Consider the following 18,026-nt stretch of genomic DNA (forward strand, 5'->3'; position numbering starts at 1 on the left):
TCCTCCATTCTTTGGGTAAATCTACTCAATATATCAGTGATCTGCTGTTGAGTGAAATCCTCAATTATCTCCCTCGACTCTGTTTAGCCCCAGTGGTTCTCCTGTCTTCTTCTTCGTATGGGGAGAGCTTCTACATTAGAAGACTCCTCATCTAACCTTGCTCCATTCTCCTCACACACATTCTCCTGGAAGCTGTCTGGGCAATTCTGCCCAGCCTATACAAAAGCTGCATGCACATTCCTTCTGCTAGTTTTTTGCTTCCTTTTAGCTGCATGAACAGCAGCTTGCTCCTGGATCACATGAGTCCCTCCAGTTTGCTCTTCTGAGTGCTGTGACACAGAAGAATCCTCAGGCAAACCAGCTGATTCCCTAGACATCCGAGCTCTTTCCTCCAGAAGCTTATCCCTACTTTTACACATAAGGCGATAACTTGTTAGCAGCACCCAGCCTCTCCTGCACACTCCTGCCAGTTCTTTGCCTGGTTCTGTGGGTATTGCTTTCAAACATCTTTCCAAATCTCCAGGTTCTCCCTCTTTTAGCCTTGGTTCCCAGTTTTCACAGGGCCCTGTGCTTTTGGCCCATTCTCTGGCTAGAGAGGAATAAGGCAAATCCTCCCATCCTGGAATAGCCATTTTCCCTCTAAAGCCCCACTGCTTCCAAATAGAGGCCTGACATTTTGTGATCCCATCCTGGTCGCCAAATGTATCAGCAATGCCATATTCACAATGCCTACGGAAATTACAGATATGCTGATGTAATTATCCATCACAAAATACATCAGGCTTGCTATATGGGGGAATAAGCTAGAAAATTTATTAAAGTCCCAAAACCAGAAAGTGAAAGCCATCAGAATAGTTATGAAATTGGCACAGGTAGATAAAGTAGAAAGCACCCACATTCTCAAGCCTTTAAAACAGAACAGGTTACCAAAGGTCCTCCTCTCTCCACTCACAGCAACCACCCAGCATCCAGGACGCATGCTCCCAGTAGCTCCAGCCCCTGGCAGTCCTCAGCAGGAGTCCTTAGCAGAATTTCTGGCTGACTCAAAAAGGGCTTTGCACTGCCGCTGCCACTACCTCTGCTGCCGCCATAGCCGCCACTGCTAGCCACAGCAGGAACTCTAGCTTGGCTTCCACTTCCTCTTGCTCCGCCCCTTCCTGCTATGTCAGCAAGTCCAATGGGGCATGGAAGATCTTTAAATCCCATAACCCTTACACTTGGCTAGGTAGTATAAGTACCTAGAGAGCGAGATTTAAGAGTCATGAAGATCTGAGTTAAAATCAACTTACTTAGCTATGTAACTACTAAACCTCTATCTGCCTAAGTTTCCTTTTTTTTTTTTTTTTTAAGCAATTGGGGTTAAGTAACTTGCTCAAGGTTACACGGCCAGTTATTTCTGGGTGTGGTGCTGAGTATGTGAGCCCGGATTTGATCCAGGTCATCCTGACACTGGAGCCAGTGCTCTTACTCACTGAGCCACCTGGCCGCCCCTAAGCAATTGGGGTTAAGTAACTTGTTCAAGGTTACACGGCCAGGTGTTTCTGGGTGGTTGCTAAGTGTCTGAGCCCGGGATTCAATCTCCAGGTCAGTCCGACACTGGAGCCGGTGCTCTTACTCGCTATGCTACCTGGCTGCCCCCTCAGTTTCCTTATCAATAAATTTAGGATAATAATAACATCTACCTCACAGGGTTGCAATAAGGAATTAAATATGCATAAAGCATCTTGCAAACTTTAAAGCACTTTATATAAAGTTAGCAACTATTGATTATAATCATCATCATGACTATTATTATTATATCCTCACCTATTGAGCATTGTTACAATCATCTGATTGAAAACCTGGTCATTGTCATAAGTATTACCACCATCACCATAGTGGTGATCGACACTAAAGAATTATAATATGTTAGCTTAGAAAATGGCTATGAAGCCAATAGAAGAAGCCTCAAGACCCTACTTATTGATGCCTCTCTTATTGGTTAATTGATTCAGTCTGATTGAATCAGGGCTACTGATGTACTCTGTAGTGTTTTTTAAAAGTAGTGTTTTTTTTTTATTCATGGAGCCAAGATAGCAGAATAGAAACAGGACTTTCACGCAGCTCCTACTTCCACTTCCTCCAATACATGTAGAAAATAACTCTAAACAAACTTTGGAGCTACAGAACCCACAAAGTGACAGAGAGAAACTAACCTCCTGCTGAAGACAGCCCGGCAGGCCATCAAGAAAGGGCCATTGCAGCTCTCTGGGAGCCTAATGCAGCCCTGAATGCACCTGAGATTTTAGCCTCAGGGCGGCCACAACCAGCTGCCAGCTAGAGGGATGTCAGGAGAGTAGAACGCCAGCAGCTGTGGCGGTTTCCGGAATTATCAACCCATAAATGCCAAAGACAAAGTGAGAGGTCAATGAACTTTGGGAACAGGAACTCTAGGGAGTTTGGTCTGGCCTCTGCCCCTGGAAGGAGAAATGGCTGAGGCACTGCAGCTGTGCAACCACTGCCCCATGGCTTCTTCAGAGCTCCTGGCCTGCCGATTATAGGGGGACCAAACGACCACTCTGAGGGGCGATTACTCTTGCTTTAACCTTCTTGGATCTGGATTGCGTTCTAGGGTGGAGGCCCTGGGGTATGTGACCAGTGTGCCAGAGTGTGTGGAGGCTTCAGAGAGGGGACCCAACTAATAGCTCCAGCAGCTGAAAAAACCCCAGCAATTTGGGACAAAGCTTTACTCCCTGGAAGCAGAGTTCTACTGTGGCATAAAGCTCAAAAGTCAAGTAGTTGAGTGGCAAAATGAAAAAGCAAGCTGACTTTGGACTTCTTTTGCGGGGGACAAAAAGTATCAAAGCATGGAACAGGAGAAAGAAAATGAAGTCAGATCTCCTGCACCAAAAACTTCCAAGAAAAATATGAATTGGTTACAGGCCATGGAGGAGCTTAAGAAAGATTTTGAAAATCAAATAAGAGAAGTGGAGGAAAAATTGGGAAGAGAAATGAGAATGATGCGAGAAAATCAGGAAAAGAGTGAACAACCTGACTGAAGAAAATAACACCTTATAAAATAGACTAACTAGGGGTGGCTAGGTGGCACAGTGAATAGAGCACCGGCTTTGGAGTTAGAGGGACCAGAGTTCAAATGCGACAATTAACACAAAACTAGCTGTGTAACCTTGGGCAAGTCACTTAACCCCAATTGCCCTACCTTCCCCCCTCTAAAAAGCAAAAAAAAAAAACAAAAAAACAAAAAAAAACAGGAAAAAAATAGACTAAATCAAATGGCAAAAGAGGCTCAAAAAGGCAATGAGGAGAAGAATGCCTGAAAAAGCCAAATTTGCCAGATGGAAAAAGAATCTCAAAAGCTCACTGAAGAGAATCATTCCTTCAGAATTAGATTGGAGCAAATGGAAGCTAGTGACTTTATGAGAAATCAAGATACTATTAAACAGATCCAAACAAATGAAAACATAGAAGGCAATGTGAAATATCTCATTGGGAAAACCACTGACCTGGAAAGTAGATCCAGGAGAGATAATTTAAAAATTATTGGACTACCTAAAAGCCATGATCAAAAAAAGAACCTAGAAGTCATCCTTCAAGAAATTCTCAAGGAAAACTGCCCTGATGTTTTAGAACCAGAGGGCAAAATAGAGGTTGAAAGAATCTACCAATCACCTCCTGAAAAAGAACCCAAAAAGTAAACTCCTAGGAATATTATAGCCAGGTTCCGGGATTCCCAGATCAAGGAGAAAATATTATAAGCAGCCAGGAAGAAACAATTTGAATATTGTGGAAACACAATCAGGATAACCCAGGATCTGGCAGCTTCTACACTGAGGGATCGGAAGGCTTGGAATATGATATTCCGGAGGTCAAAGGAGCTGGGATTAAAACCAAGAATCACCTACACAGCAAAACTGAGTATCATGTTTCAGGACAAAATATGGTCTTTCAGTGGAATAGAGGACTTTCAAGTATTCTTTTTTTTTTTTTTTTAAAGCAATCGGGGTTAAGTAACTTGCTCAAGGTTACACAGCCAGTTATTTCTGGGTGTAGTGCTGAGTATCTGAGACCGGATTTGATCCAGGTCATCCCGACACTGGAGCCGGTGCTGTTACTCGCTGAGCCACCTGGCCGACCCTAAGCAATTAGGGTTAAGTAATTTGCTCAAGGTTACACGGCCAGGTGTTTCTGGGTGGGTGCTAAGTGTCTGAGCCCAGGATTCGATCTCCAGGTCTTCTCAACACTGGAGCCGGTGCTCTTACTCGCTGTGCTACCTGGCCGCCCCACTTTCAAGCATTCTTAATGAAAAAAACAGAGTTGAATAAAAAATCTGACATTCAGATACAAGTAAGAGAATCATGAGAAGGTAAACAGGAAAAAGAAATCATAAGGAACTTATCAAAGTTGAACTGTTTACATTCCTACATGGAAAAACAATAATTGTAACTTATGAAACTTTTCTCAGTATGAGAATAATTGAAGGGAATAGAAATTTGTATGTGTATATATGTAATATACATACACATACATATATATGTTTATATAGGAGGGTATATGTGCATATGAATACATATGTGAATGTGTGTATGTATGTTGCAGGTATACATAGACAGAGGGCACAGGACCAATTGAATAGGAAGGGATGATACTTAAAAGATGAAATTGAGAGGTAAGAAAGGAATATAATGAGAGGAGACGGGGTAAGTTATCTTGAAGAGGCAAGGGTAAACTGTTATAATGGAGGGGAAGAACAGGAAGGCAAAAGGGAAGGAGTCAACCTTACTCTCATTGAATTTGGCTTAGCGAGGGAATGACATACACACTAATTAAGGTATCTCACCCTACAGGAGAGTAGGGGAAAGGGATGAGAGGGGGGATTATGGAGCGGAGGGCAGGTTGGGGGGGAGAGAAGTTGCAAGCACCCATTTTTGAAAAGGGACAGTGTCAAAGGAGAGAATAGAACAAGTGGGAGGTGGGATAGGGTGGAGGGAAATATAGTCAGTCTTTCACAATATATCGCCTATGGAAATGTTTTCCATAGCTACACATGTACAACCTATATTGATTTGCTTATCTTCCCAGTAAGGGGGAGTGACGAGGGAGGAAGGGAAAGAATATGGAATTCAACGTTTTAAAATCAAATGTTTAAATATATATATATATATATATAAATATATATTTTTTTTTTTTAAATGCAACTGGGAAATAAGATATACAGGCACTGGGACATAAAGATCCATCTTGCCCTACTGGAAAGTTGCAGTGGGGATGGGGGACGATATAGGAGAGAGCAGATTGGGGGAGGGGGGGAAGATGGGGAGAAAATTTGTAACTCAAAATCTTGTGGAAATGAATGATATAAACTAAAAATAAACATAGAATTTAATTCAAAGAAAAAAAGTTTAGGTGGATTACCTAAATATTAAAAAAAAAAAAGACATATTCATGTTTGTTTCCTTATTTAACTTCATCTTCTTTTCCAGTTCCATGACTCTGTCTGACTGTCTGTTATAGCAAAGAAATATAATTAAAGCTGATTGACAAAATGACAACATAATCAACATTCTATCTCTATTGTTCCCCACCTTTCTTTTCTTAATGTCTTATTGTTTATTTTGTTAAATTTTTCCCTATTGTTTTTTTTAATAATCGTGCTTTATTTTAGCATTATTTTAAAAAATTGGGTGTTTCATATTCTCTCTGAGAAGGCAAAGCAGTATGATATTGATTATATAAGTCATCATGTAAACCATTATTTCTGTATTAGTTTCCCACCTTTCTAATGTTGTCTAGAACCATGAATGTAGACCAGTGTTACGTAGACATTTCTTTAAAGATTTGAACTTGGATTCAGGAAGCTGTTAGCCTAATCCTAGTTCTGACACTTAATGACTATGTGACCAGAGCCCCACTTTCCTCATCTGTAAAATAAGTATGTTGACTCTCACACTGTCTGCTTTCTTAAGTTGCTGTGGGGGAAAAAGCACTTTGTATTATGATTATTATTCTGCACTATAAAGAAAACTTGACTATGCACCTTATGAGTGACCACTTTCACTGATGCTCAAATCTTCCCACAGTTGAACACAATGGCCTCTTCTTCAGGTGCCCATGAAGTTTCTTCTGCCCATCTCTTTGGTGTATAGATATATATTATGTGCCATAAAAATTAACGTACTCAATGTAATACTTTAATGTATTTTATATATCTCTTGGATAACAGGACTCATACTTATTCTCTTGTACTGAAATGATCATCTGCTCATTTGAATAGATTAGAGATTTAAAATGAGCCCCTTACCCATTGCACGAGTAGACTATCATTAACAGTTGCTATATTTCTTCCCAATAGAGGAGTAATGGACCCAGAATAAAGTTAAGACTTTTTTTAGACATGTTTAATTGTTTTGCTTGACCACACATATATGACCTTGGACGAAGGCTCTCTACTTCCCTTAGCCTCTCATTTCTCATCTGTAAAATGACTAGATCTTCTACGAATCTTTTCAAGTCCTCAATTCTGTGAACTCCTTGAAATATATCACTATGGAAACTAACTGATATTAGAACAATATTTCTTTGGGACAATTGGGATCAGGAAAGGCTACAGATAGGTGATACCTGAGCTGAGTGTAGTAGGGAATTAGGGATTTCAAGAGATAGCTCTGAAGGAGAAAGAGTATCTAGGTATGAATATGAAAGCTGTATGTGGAACATCATGTATGGGACAAACAGGTAGGAAGGAATAGTCACATAAAAATCAATTTGGTTGGAAAGATAGACCAGAGCCAGATTGTGAAGGGCATTTTAAATGCCAAGCAGAGGCGTTTGTTTTATCCTTGAAGCAATGGGGAACCGCTGAAGCTTTTGAAGCAGGAGATTCTCCTTCTCTCCTACAGCTGACAATTGGTAAAATGGGATAGGGGAAGGAGTGGCAGTTGGACCGTGAGCCAGGATCAGCTCACAGCAGCCCCATTTTTTTTCCCATATCTTTGCCTCTACAGACTGGGTCCTTGTACCTCTGAGAAGCAGGGGGCTTGGAGATGGGGTTGGAGGTGGTGAGTAGCAACAGAAAGAGAGAGGGAATGGTATCCCCAGAGTGTACAGGGGTGAGACTGATAGTCAAGAGAAGCCTGGAGAATCCCATTTGTTCTCTATTTGTCTGTGAGAGGAATCCAGGGTACATAAGACTGAGACTGTGTGTGTACTCAACTCTGTTGCCTCTGATTAAATGTCTGCCCCTTGATTAGACTGAAAATGATGCTCATTTGTGCAATTGCATGGGCTGGGATGATGCCTTGAGGGCCACTTTCTCAAGTTTGAGGCTTATGAACCTGCTGAATTAAATGTCTACACTATTATGTACCTTGGAATTTACTTTACAGATGCTTTAGTGCCCAATTATCCCGTAGAAGAAAAACCTACAATTTGAAAATAATCAACTAATTATATCCTTCCACTGAGATTCCTTTTCATGACATAATGAAGCAAGTTTTACACATTGCAAAATGGTTTGACTGTAATAATTACAATGGTTTCTGCTTCTGTTATTCCTTTTCATTAGAAACTTGTTTAAAATTGTTCCAGTATTTTCTTTTTCTTTTCTTTTTTTTTAAACTTTTTAAAGTAGTGTAGTAGAATTAGTAGCTGGAGTCAATAGACCTGTGTCCTGGGAGTTTCCTTCCTTCACCCTATCACCCTTAATTAGATGTTTGACTTGGGTCAAGTCACTGTGGCCTGATGGTTGAGTAGAGAGAATGCTGAACTGAGTGCCAGGAATATCTGTGTTCATGTTTCACCTTTGATCATACTGGTCCTGTGACCCTGGCAACTGATTTAACTTCTCCGTGCCCTGGGTAGTTCTATGACTGTAAGTTGCAGAGATACATCCTTCATTGGTACAGGAAGGAAACAAGCTTTTATTAAGTGCCTACTATATGCCAGACTTTTAAAACTATTATCTAATTTGTTCCTCATAACAAGTCTGGGAGGTAGGTGTTATTATCTCCCTTTTATAACAATAACAACATTTTTAACATAGCACCTACTATGTGCCCAATAGTATGCTGTGATTCATAATTATGTCATTTGTTCCTCACAACAACTCTAGGAGGTAGGCGTTGTTATTGTCCCCATTTTACAGATGAGGAAACTGAGGCAAACAGAGGTTAAGTGATTTGTCTAGGATCACACACAAGTAGTAGATGTCTTGAGGTGGCATTAAAACTGAGGTTTTCCTGATTCCAGGTTCAGAGCTATGTGTACTGCACCACCTAGAGGGAGTATCAATAAAATCACCAATGGTAGTCCTTATCCTGAATGAGGAGATTGGGATGTATGGCCTCTGCCCAGCTCTAATTCAACAGTAAATATATGTAAGCCTATTACAATGGTTTAAAGCTATGAATAGGGTTACAAGCTAGAAACTCCACTCTTGCCTTAGTTGTAACCATTACTACCTGATCTGGACTATGGCTCAGTACTTTCTTCCTGTGATCCAGAATTAAAGTTTCTATTCAGAGATTGTTTTTCAGAGAATGTTTAAGAAATACCAAAAAGCATATTTTTTTAAAAAATAAAATAAAATTTTATTAATATGTTTTGTTTTTGCATTATTTATATTTCCCAATGTATCCCTCTTCCCATTTCCCTCCCAGAAAATCATCTCATGTTACAGAAAAATGAAGCAGGAGTAGGGGTAGGTGGGGAAGTAGTTCGGCAAAACTAATATGTTGAAAGAAAAAAAAATGGCATTATATATAGCATTTCACACTGATAGTGCCATACTTCCCCTGAGAGGCAAGACAGGTTGCCTTCTTGCACCTCAAAAAGCACAAATATTGTAAGAAAAGGATAACCTCATTACTGAATTTAGAATCCATTATATAGATTTTTGGAAAAAATAAATATACATAATACATACACATATGTGTTTGCATACACATGCACATAAAAATCTATGTGTCCCAGAAGTTTTAGTGAAATTTTAAGCTCTTAAAGCTTGAAACGTCACTAAGACTTTTGGGAATCCTTTGTATATATAAGCATAAAACCACTGCTTTTTTACTCTAAATATTGTCTGTGGGTTGCAGCACAGATGAGCTTCAGTTCACGAAAGAACTAATGGGATTTGTTGTTCTTTTCACATTAATGTAATCTAAAATTTTGAGATGACATTGTTCTTTCTTGTTGCTTTAGAAATTTTTTTTTATATATTTTTTTTACCCACCCCCACTGGGAAGACAAGCAATTCAATATAAGTTGTTACATGTATTGTTACCCAAAACGTTTCCATAGCAATTATATTGTGAAAGACTAACTATATTTCCCTCCATCTTATCCTGCCCTCCACTTATTCTATTTTCTATTTTGACCCTGTCCCTTTTCAAAAGTTTGCTTCTAACTACCCTCTCCCCCAGTCTGCCCTCCCCCTTTGATCCCCTTCCCCCCTGCTTTCCTGTAGGGTAAGATATCCAATTGACTGTTTATGTTATTCCCTCCTTAAGCCAAATCCAATGTGAGTAAGGTTGACCCATTTCCTTTCACCTTCCTGCTCTTCCCCTCCATTGTAACGGTTTTCTCTTGCCTCTTTTATATGAGATAATTTACCCTATTCTATATCTCTTTCTCCTCCCAATATATTCCTATCTCACCTCATAATTTTATTTTTTATATATCATGCCTTTATATTCAACTCATCCTGTCACACACACATATTTTGCTTTTTGAAGTCGGGGTTAAGTGACATTAAGTCACATGGCTAGTAAGTGTGTCGAGTATCTGAGGCCAGATTTGAACTCAGGTTCTCCTGACTCCAGGGCCAGAGCTCTATTCACTGCGCCACCTACACATGTACCCTCCTATACATACATATGTATACATGCATGTATACATATATATTCCCTTCAGCTATCCTCATACTTAGAAAAAGTCTCATAAGTTACAATTATCATTTTTCCATGTAGGAATGTAAATAATTCAACTTTAATGAGTTCCTTATGATTTCTTTTTCCTGTTTACCTTCTCATGCTTCTCTTGCTTCTTGTATTTCAAAGTCAAATTTTCTGTTCAGCTCTGGTTTTTTTCATCAAGAATTGAAGGTCCTCGGTGATTCTTGGTTTTAATCCCAGCTCCTTTGACCTCCAGAATATCATATTCCAAGCCTTTTGATCCCTTAATGTAGAAGCTACTGTATCTTGTGTTATCCTGATTGTGTTTCCACAATACTCAAATTGTTTCTTCCTGACAGCTTGTAATATTTTCTCCTTGACCTAGGAACTCTAGAATTTGGCTATAATATTCCTAGGAGTTTTCTTTTTGGGATCTTTTTCAAGAGGCAATCAGTGAATTCTTTCAGTTTCTATTTTGTCCTCTGGTTCTAGAATATCAGGGCAATTTTTTTGATAATTTCTTGAACATGATTTCTAGGCTCTTTTTTTGATCATGGCTTTCAGGTAATTCAATAATTTTTAAATTGTCTCTCCTGGATCTATTTTCCAGGTCAGTGGTTTTTCCAGTGAGATATTTCACATTGCCTTCTATTTTTTTTTTTCATTTGTTTGTATCTGTTTTATAGTATCTTGATTTCTCATAAAGTTGTTAGCTTCCAATTGCTCCAATCTAATTTTCAAGGAATTATTCTCTTCAGTAAGCTTTTGAAATTCCTTTTCCATCTGGCCAATTCATTTTTTTAAGGTGTTCTTCTCTTCATTGGGTTTTTGGGCCTCTTTTGCCATTTGAGTTAGTCTATTTTTTAAGGTGTTACTTTATTCTGTGTATTTTTGGGTTTTCTTTAGCAGGCTGTTGACTCGCTTTTCATTATTTTCTTGCATCATTCTCATTTCTCTTCCCAATTTTTCCTCCACTTCTCTTACTTGATTTTCAAAATCCTTCTTGAGCTCCTCCATGGCCTGTAACCAATTCATATTTTTCTTGGAAACTTTTGATGCAGGAGTTTTGACTTTGTTTTCTTCTTCTGGTTCCATGTTTTGATCCTTTTTGTCCCCAAAAAAGGATTCTATGATCTGATTGTGCTTCCTCTGCTTGCTCATCTTGCTAGCCAATTACTTGACTTTTGAGCTCTTTGCTATTGTAGAACTCTGCTTCCAGAGTGGAGAGAGCTGGGTTTTCACAGTTGCCAGCGCTATTCTGAGGGCACCCTCTCTACAGCCCCAACAAGCTTTGGCACACTGGTGTTCCTCACCCCAGGATCACTGCCCAGGACTGCAACCCAGATCAAAGCAGGTCAAAGCAAGAGTGATTACCCTCTGAATGCTCACTTGATCCCCCTACATTCTGTATGCCAGGAGCTCAGCCCCACAGCAGCAGCTGCAGCCGCCATGCTGCCTCTTGCCCCCGGGCACAGGGGCTGGACTGAGCTCTTCCATCACCCAGATCCCCACTAACCTTTTTTCTTTGGCATTTATGGGTTGAGAAGTCTGGAAACCTCCACAGTTGCCAGGGATTCACTCCGCTGAAGTTTGTTCCAGCCATTCTGTGCTGATAGTTGGCACAGCCCTGGGTCTGAGCCTATGTGGCTCACGCAGGACTGTGCTCGGCTCCCAGTCTGGGCTGCATTCGGCCGGAGATTTGTTTCTCTCTGTCATTTTGTGGGTTCTGTACCTCTAAAATTTGTTTAGTCATTTTTTTTACTGGTATTGGAGATGGTTGGAGCAGGAGCTAAAGCAAGTTCCTGCCTTTACTCCGCCATCTTGGCTCTAGAAAAAAATTTTTTGGAAGAGAACACCAGATGTTCAATAACATTGTTATTTTACAAAACTTTCATTTTCATTTTCTTTTTAAAAAATATGATATATGCTAAATGACATAGCCTACAAGCAAATTTATTTCCTGCCACTTAATTGTCAGAGTTCCAAGGTCCATAGGATCATGGATTTTTAAAACTGAAAAGACCTGTGAGCTTAAGTAATTTGCCTGGGGTCACACTGCTACTTTGTTTCTGAGGTAGACTTTGAACCCTGATCTTAATGACACCCAAGTCCAGTGGTATATCCACTATTCCATACTGCTCAGAGAATATTATTACATTGTTTTAGATGCTGTATTTGGGATGTAAAATTACTCATTTAAATAGGTTACCTCTAATTAAAAAACCTTAATTTTTATAAATGTTTAATGTTCTAACCTGCTTGCCTTCATCCTTCCATTTTTGTTGTTTAGTAAAAATGAAATCACAGGTGTAGTCCCTATTCTAAATGAGGGGTCTAACTGTTCTGGAAACCATTTGGGATTTTCTTGGCCATGATACTGGGATGCCTTGCCATTTCCTTCTCCAGCTCATTTTACAAATAAGGAAACTGAGGGAAGCAGGGCTAAGCGACTTGCCCAGGGTCACACAGCTAGTAAATGTCTGAGGTAAGATTTGAACTCAGGGAAGATGAGTCTTCCTGACTCCAGGCCTGCCCTGCTATCCCCTGGGCCACCTAGCTACCCTTATCCTTCTAACCATTTAATTTAATTTTGGAAAACATTGCAATATGTTTCACAATCTGGAGACTTTTGAATTCCCATCCGTTCAGTTCAGATCCACGTGCCTTAAGAAAAGCAGTTAAAATTTCACATCTTGTTTGACTTCATTTAGGATGCTGAGCTAGAGGGGCATGATCTAATCCAGGATGGTATTTCTTTTTATAGAATCAGAGCTAGCAGGGCCTTCGAGGTCAATCTTCTTTTTGCTTTTTTTTTTTTTGAGGGGGAAGGCAGGGCAATTGGGGTTAAGTGACTTGCCCAAGGTCACATGGCTAGTAAGTGTTAAGTGTCTGAGGTTGGATTTGAACTCAGGTCTTCCTGACTCCAGGGCCAGTGCTCTATTCACTGCACTACCTAGCCGCCCCAAGGTCAGTCTTCTTTAAGGACCAAGTAAAGATGAGATCTGGAAAGAGGTTTCCATGGCCAGACATTAGATTAGCCATTGTGAGAGGAAGATGGCCAGATACTTCTGAGTCACTTTTTCTCCCCTTTGGATGCTTAGGATTTCAGGCAGGTCATAAGGAAATGGTTCAGCCATTCATAAGAAAATTGAACTCAACTGTCTTTTTCTTAGGGAAAAAATACATAGAATATTATTTTTCTAACCGAAAATAATTTTTGTGTGTGTGTTCAGGTACTTCTTCCAGCAGCTGGTCTATTACAATTACAGGATGTGAAAAGGACTTGCTGTGATTTTTTGGAATCCCAGCTTCATCCAATCAACTGTTTAGGAATCCGGGCTTTCGCAGATATGCATGCATGCACTGAACTTCTGAACAAGGCCAACACCTATGCAGGCAAGTAGAGCAACCAGATGAAGAGGGAGCCTAGAATTCTTGGCTTCTGATTACCATCTTGAAATTGTCATGACGGCATAGCCTGAATCACAATGTTTCTGGGGCCCCATTTTTGTTCTTTGATGCAATTTTTTGGGGGGTGTGGGTGTTAAAATGTGTGTGGTTTGCTATTGAAAGTATTAAATTTAAGTTATTTTTAATTTCAATTAAAACTTGTAGATTTTAAGCTAATTTTAAATTTAAAGTTTTGCTCCCTCATAATGAAATTCTGTGGATTAAATCATACTCATAAAGCAAATAAGTAAGGATAGTCTTTATCTGTGATTTCTTTGGTATAGGAAGCTCTAGCATGAGGAAACTCCCTCCACCATTGCAAGTTAGCACCTTTTCTGCATATAGCTTAAAATTTTAGGGAGCCTGGAGCACTGAGAAGCTGAGCAAAGTCTGCTTAGGATCAAAGAGCTAATATACTTAAAGGTGGGATCAGAATCCAGATCTCATTGCCTCTCATTGCCTTTATCTCTACTTTGTTTGCCATGCTGTGTCTTATACAAATTCATGTTTGCTGTTGTCGTGTCAGTCCTGTCTAACTCTTTGTGACCCCATTTGGGGTCTTCTTGGCAAAGATGTTGGAATGTTCTGCCATTTCCTTCTCCAGATCACTTTACAGATGAGGAAATTAAAGCAAACAGGGTTAAGTGACTTGCCAGGGGTCATGCAGCTAGTAAGTGGAACTCAAGTCTTCTTTGACTCTAGGCCTGACACTATCCATTGCACCACCTAACTGCCCTTAATTGGTATTAGTAATGTCTAAGGTTATCATATGTTTTTATACTATATTCATTCTGTACTCCCAGACCTCAGATTTCCAAAAAAATAGTATGAGGGCATGTAGTCTAAATTAATATTTATGAAAAATGTTTACATAAGAAATGAAAATAAAATATTCTATACATATTTTTACATCCTTTTCTGGAAGCTCTAGGAACATGAAAATGTGATTTTTAGTCTTACTGTTGTTGAATCTTAAAGCTCTCAAAACAATAAAAGCCAGATACAGCCTTTAGGATTTGAGAAATAGAAAAGCAGTATGTTACAAAATCACCTGATATTCCCTTGCTGTTGTGAGGCTTTGGCCTAAGAGCCAAAATAAATGATCTGTTGTTACAATGCAAACAGTTGTGTTCCTCATGTGAAATGTAAAGTGATTTTTTATAATTCCCAGAGAAATCTTCTACCAATTATCATGTGTCTGTTATAAGTGATTTTTGTTAGAAAATCATAGAGGGGACAAAAAGGTGACATCATTTGTTCTTAGATTTTTTCTTTCTTATCAAAATAATTTTTGAGCACAGTGCCTTTTTCTCAGATTGTTATTCATCTCCAATATGGTTTACAAACAGTACTATCTCTAATAAAAGCTGGCCAGTAGAAAAGCCAATTCAATCCAAGGGATGGCCAAATTAAATTATAGAAAACATCAAGTTGCTCCTAGTCTACTTACATAATAGCTATCTTCTTTTCTTTATTTCTCCTCTTCAGGAAATAATTAGATTTTCTTATGTTTTATTTTCTTATGTTTTTTTCAGCGCAGATTTGCTGCAGTGAATAAAAAAGATGAATAATTTGTCACCAGAATTCGAATGCATCCAGAGTTCTGCTGATAGATTTCTCTTTGCTCTTGTGAATTTTAGTCATGGTGAAATACTGATTTTTGCTCTAGGCTTAAGCAACATCTTTGTTTAAAAAAAATGAGCCTTCACTTTTTAATAGTCTGCATATTAAATTAAGATCCATTATTTTTTAATATAGGGCAGCTAGGTGACAGAGTGGATAGTGTCAGGCTTGGAGACAGGAAGACCTGAATTCCAGTCCAGCCTCAGACACTTACCAGCTGTGTGATTCAGGGCAAGTCACTCAATCTTTTTGCCTTGGTTTCCCCATCTGTAAAATGATCTGGAGATGGAAATGGCAAGGCACTATAGTATCTTTACCAAGAAAACTCTAAATGGGGTCATGGAGAGTCAGACTCTAAGTACTATATTAGATATACAAATTAACTCATTTGACATTCATAATAATGCAGGTTGATACTGTGGGTATTATTATTCCCATTCTAGAGATGTACAAAGCAGAGGCTCATGAAAACTTGCCTATGCTCATACAACTAGTAAGTGTCAGAGGTTCAGTTATAATCCAGGTCTGTTTTGACCCTAAGTAGGTCTAACACTTTCCATTGCATTGTAGTACTAATAGTGGTCATGAGAATTGCAAGATCTATTCACCAGGCATCCTGTGAAATGTTATTTCTGAAGCCAACTCCTTATTGTCATCTACAAGAAGTCATGAGTTGACTTTCCATTTAGCGGCAATTTTAAGAAATGTCTTCTTATTTCATGTATAGAGATAGTCACTTTAGATATATACTGTTCAGCTCCTCAGATATAAATAATGAAATAAAAAAGCAATGGGTAAGTGCTTACTGCTTGCAAAGCACTGTGATAAGCACTGGGGATACTGATAGAAAAGAGAACATCTGTTTTCAAGGACTTAACATTCTAATGGGGGGAGATAATGCATAGAGATTTAGCTCCTCAAGTCAGATGGGATAGTACCATGATCCTTAGGGTACAGTTGCAAAGGAGATGGGAGAACACCATCCTGAATGTCATTTCCATTGATGAACACAGTCATCTCTTTTGTTGACAGTACCAAAGACTGGTAGCAGGAGACTGGGGGCAGGGGGGGGGGAGGCATATTCACAAGCTGTAGTTATAGAACACCCACTGAAGTAGTTTCTGTGCCATATTTCCTGGGTTATGTCTTAGCAAGGGCTGGGTCAGAAATAAAAATTGTGATCTGGGGTAACAATGCCTTTCCCAGAGCTCTGGGACATTCCTGTTTGTCAGTAGCGGTCGGTCAGCTTTTGCTGTTGGTGGTGGTGAGGAAGTTGGGTGCCTTGTTCTCATCAGTGGTGACTGCCAGGGTCTGGGCTGGAAGCAGGATCAGTTCGTGGGCACTACTATTCCCAAAACACACGGGTTCAGCATCAGGAAGACCTGACTGCCAGTCTGGCCTCAGACACTTAATAACTGTGTGATCCTGGACAAGTCACATAATCTCTGTTTGCCTCAGTTTCTTCAACTGTAAAATGAGGATAATAACATCACCTGCCTCTCAAGGGTGTTCTGCAGCTCAAATGACATAATATTTGTTAAGTGCTTATAGTAGACATCATATAAATGCTTACGCCTCCCCTCCACCCCTCTTCTTTGGGGTCTGAGGGGAGATGATAGTTTGACCAGCCTGGTACCTGCTGCTTCCTGTGTCTCCCTGAGGGTATTTGCTGCTATACCTGTTAGTGCTTGCCTTCCCTGTAGGTGGCAGTAGTGTATCTTTTTGTTCCATATTGAAAATCTCACATTTGGAGTATGGACAGTTGAGTTAATGGCAGATGGTTGTAAAACTGCATTTCTTACCATGCTATACCCCCTTCTCCATCACTCTACCATTGTCCCTATGGAAGCATAAAGGGAGTTGCTCTGAACAGAGGGACATGTAGAATTTTCCACTATTTCATGGGTTACCATGGCCAAAGAATTCATCCTTCAGTGGCCAATTTTAATATTGTTGAGCTGATCTGCATTTAACTGGGCTAGACTTCTGATGGCAGATACTGTCTGTTGCTGGGACTTATATGCAGAGCATTTGTAGCATATTAGAAGCTGGGTGCTTTGCTGGATTAGCTTTCAAAAACCATAAGTCCCTTTCATGCTATGATAAAGAGATAGACTCTATCTCTTCCCCTCTTTACAGTGATAATTATCCCATCTGTTGGAGAGTAAGGCTGGTGGATTGCTTGAGTTCCAGAGTTCTGAGTTTCAGTCATCTAAAGTCAATTGGATTTCTGCACCAAGTCTTTCATAAATATGGTGAGCCCCTAGGAGACAGAAACAGAGTAGGTAAACCTCTTTTGCCAGTCAATAGTAGGAGTGGCCCATTAATGGCCCTAGTACTTTCAGCTTAGGTGAGATAGGGAGACCTAGCCTAGAAGAAAACCCAAAAAAGCAAACATTGATAATAAAGTCAGGAGTGATTTAATTTTAAGATGTTAATATCCCGACAAAGAAGAAAATAAACTCCTAGTATTCTATTATAGAATCACACAGGATAATAAGCTCCCCACTAAGAATTTAGCCTTGTTTACCCTCCCCCTCTTTAACCTCCTTCACTTGAAGAACTGCTTAACATCAAGGCCTAGCATGCCTGAGAGGAATTTTCTTCTGGCACTGTCAAAACAATATTCCAGTTGGGCAGTGGAAGATACAGTAGAGGAGGTGACGTGGGGAGTCCTCCTAGTCTTTTGGCCAATGCCCCCTTTTTTCCTTCTTCCTTTCCTGCTTCCCTACCATCCTCAGCCCTTTGTGAATAAACCCAGATCCCCTTTCTACTGTCCTTGAGGTCCATTTCCTCCTTCCCAATAGAGTAGACATGACTTCTTTTTGTTTTTTAATCTATTTTTTGTTTGTTTAGTATTTATTTTTCCCCACTTAACATGTAAAAACAATTTTTAACATTCGTTTTTAAAGCTTTAAGTTCCAAATTTACTCCCTTCTTCTCTCCCTGCCCCCATCATTAAGAAGACAAGCAATTCAATATAGGTTATACATGTGTAGTCATGCAAAACATTTCCATGGTAGTCATATTGCAAAAGAAAACATGGACAAAAAAACTCAAGAAAAA

At 39.6% G+C, this 18,026-nt stretch overlaps 1 protein-coding gene across 1 annotated transcript in view; it reads left to right on the forward strand.

The window, feature by feature from the left end:
- Nucleotides 1-18,026, forward strand: part of KLHL2 (kelch like family member 2) — a 178,529-nt gene that overhangs the window by 102,723 nt on the left and 57,780 nt on the right. Inside the window, exon 5 of the mRNA XM_069097792.1 lies at nucleotides 13,121-13,283. Within this exon, the coding sequence (XP_068953893.1) occupies nucleotides 13,121-13,283 (163 nt within the window). The remainder of the gene's footprint in view (nucleotides 1-13,120; nucleotides 13,284-18,026) is intronic.

Source organism: Petaurus breviceps, unplaced genomic scaffold, assembly GCF_028583685.1.
Source record: "Petaurus breviceps papuanus isolate PSGF00001 unplaced genomic scaffold, PetGlider_PUasm1.0 126, whole genome shotgun sequence".
Classification (NCBI taxonomy): Eukaryota; Metazoa; Chordata; class Mammalia; order Diprotodontia; family Petauridae; genus Petaurus; species Petaurus breviceps.